General features: G+C 31.9%; 1 protein-coding gene across 4 annotated transcripts in view; it reads right to left on the bottom strand.

The window, feature by feature from the left end:
* The window catches only part of LOC102672346 (JNK-interacting protein 1), a 7,870-nt gene that overhangs the window by 4,170 nt on the left and 3,493 nt on the right, over positions 1 to 207 (bottom strand). For all 4 annotated transcript variants that reach the window (XM_006616310.2, XM_006616308.2, XM_006616311.2 and 1 more), the window contains exon 3: positions 149 to 207. This exon is cut by the window's right edge. In XM_006616310.2, the coding sequence (XP_006616373.2) occupies positions 149 to 207 (59 nt within the window). The remainder of the gene's footprint in view (positions 1 to 148) is intronic.

The raw sequence follows: 207 nt of genomic DNA on the forward strand, positions 1-207 counted from the left end.
GAACGTTTCCAATGAACTATCATCATTTTCTACTACTCTTATAATACATAACTTAAGAAGGATTTAATTAGTTACTCGAATTTACGAAAGGTAGGTAATAATCTAAAAGGATATATAAACATCGATATTTACATTTTAATTCTCTTACATTTTTTCGTTTTAGGGATTTCCGGTAATCTTCGACGTCTGCGCTCGGTGCTACCGCTT

This window comes from Apis dorsata, unplaced genomic scaffold (assembly GCF_000469605.1).
Source record: "Apis dorsata unplaced genomic scaffold, Apis dorsata 1.3 scaffold_257, whole genome shotgun sequence".
Lineage (NCBI taxonomy): Eukaryota > Metazoa > Arthropoda > Insecta > Hymenoptera > Apidae > Apis > Apis dorsata.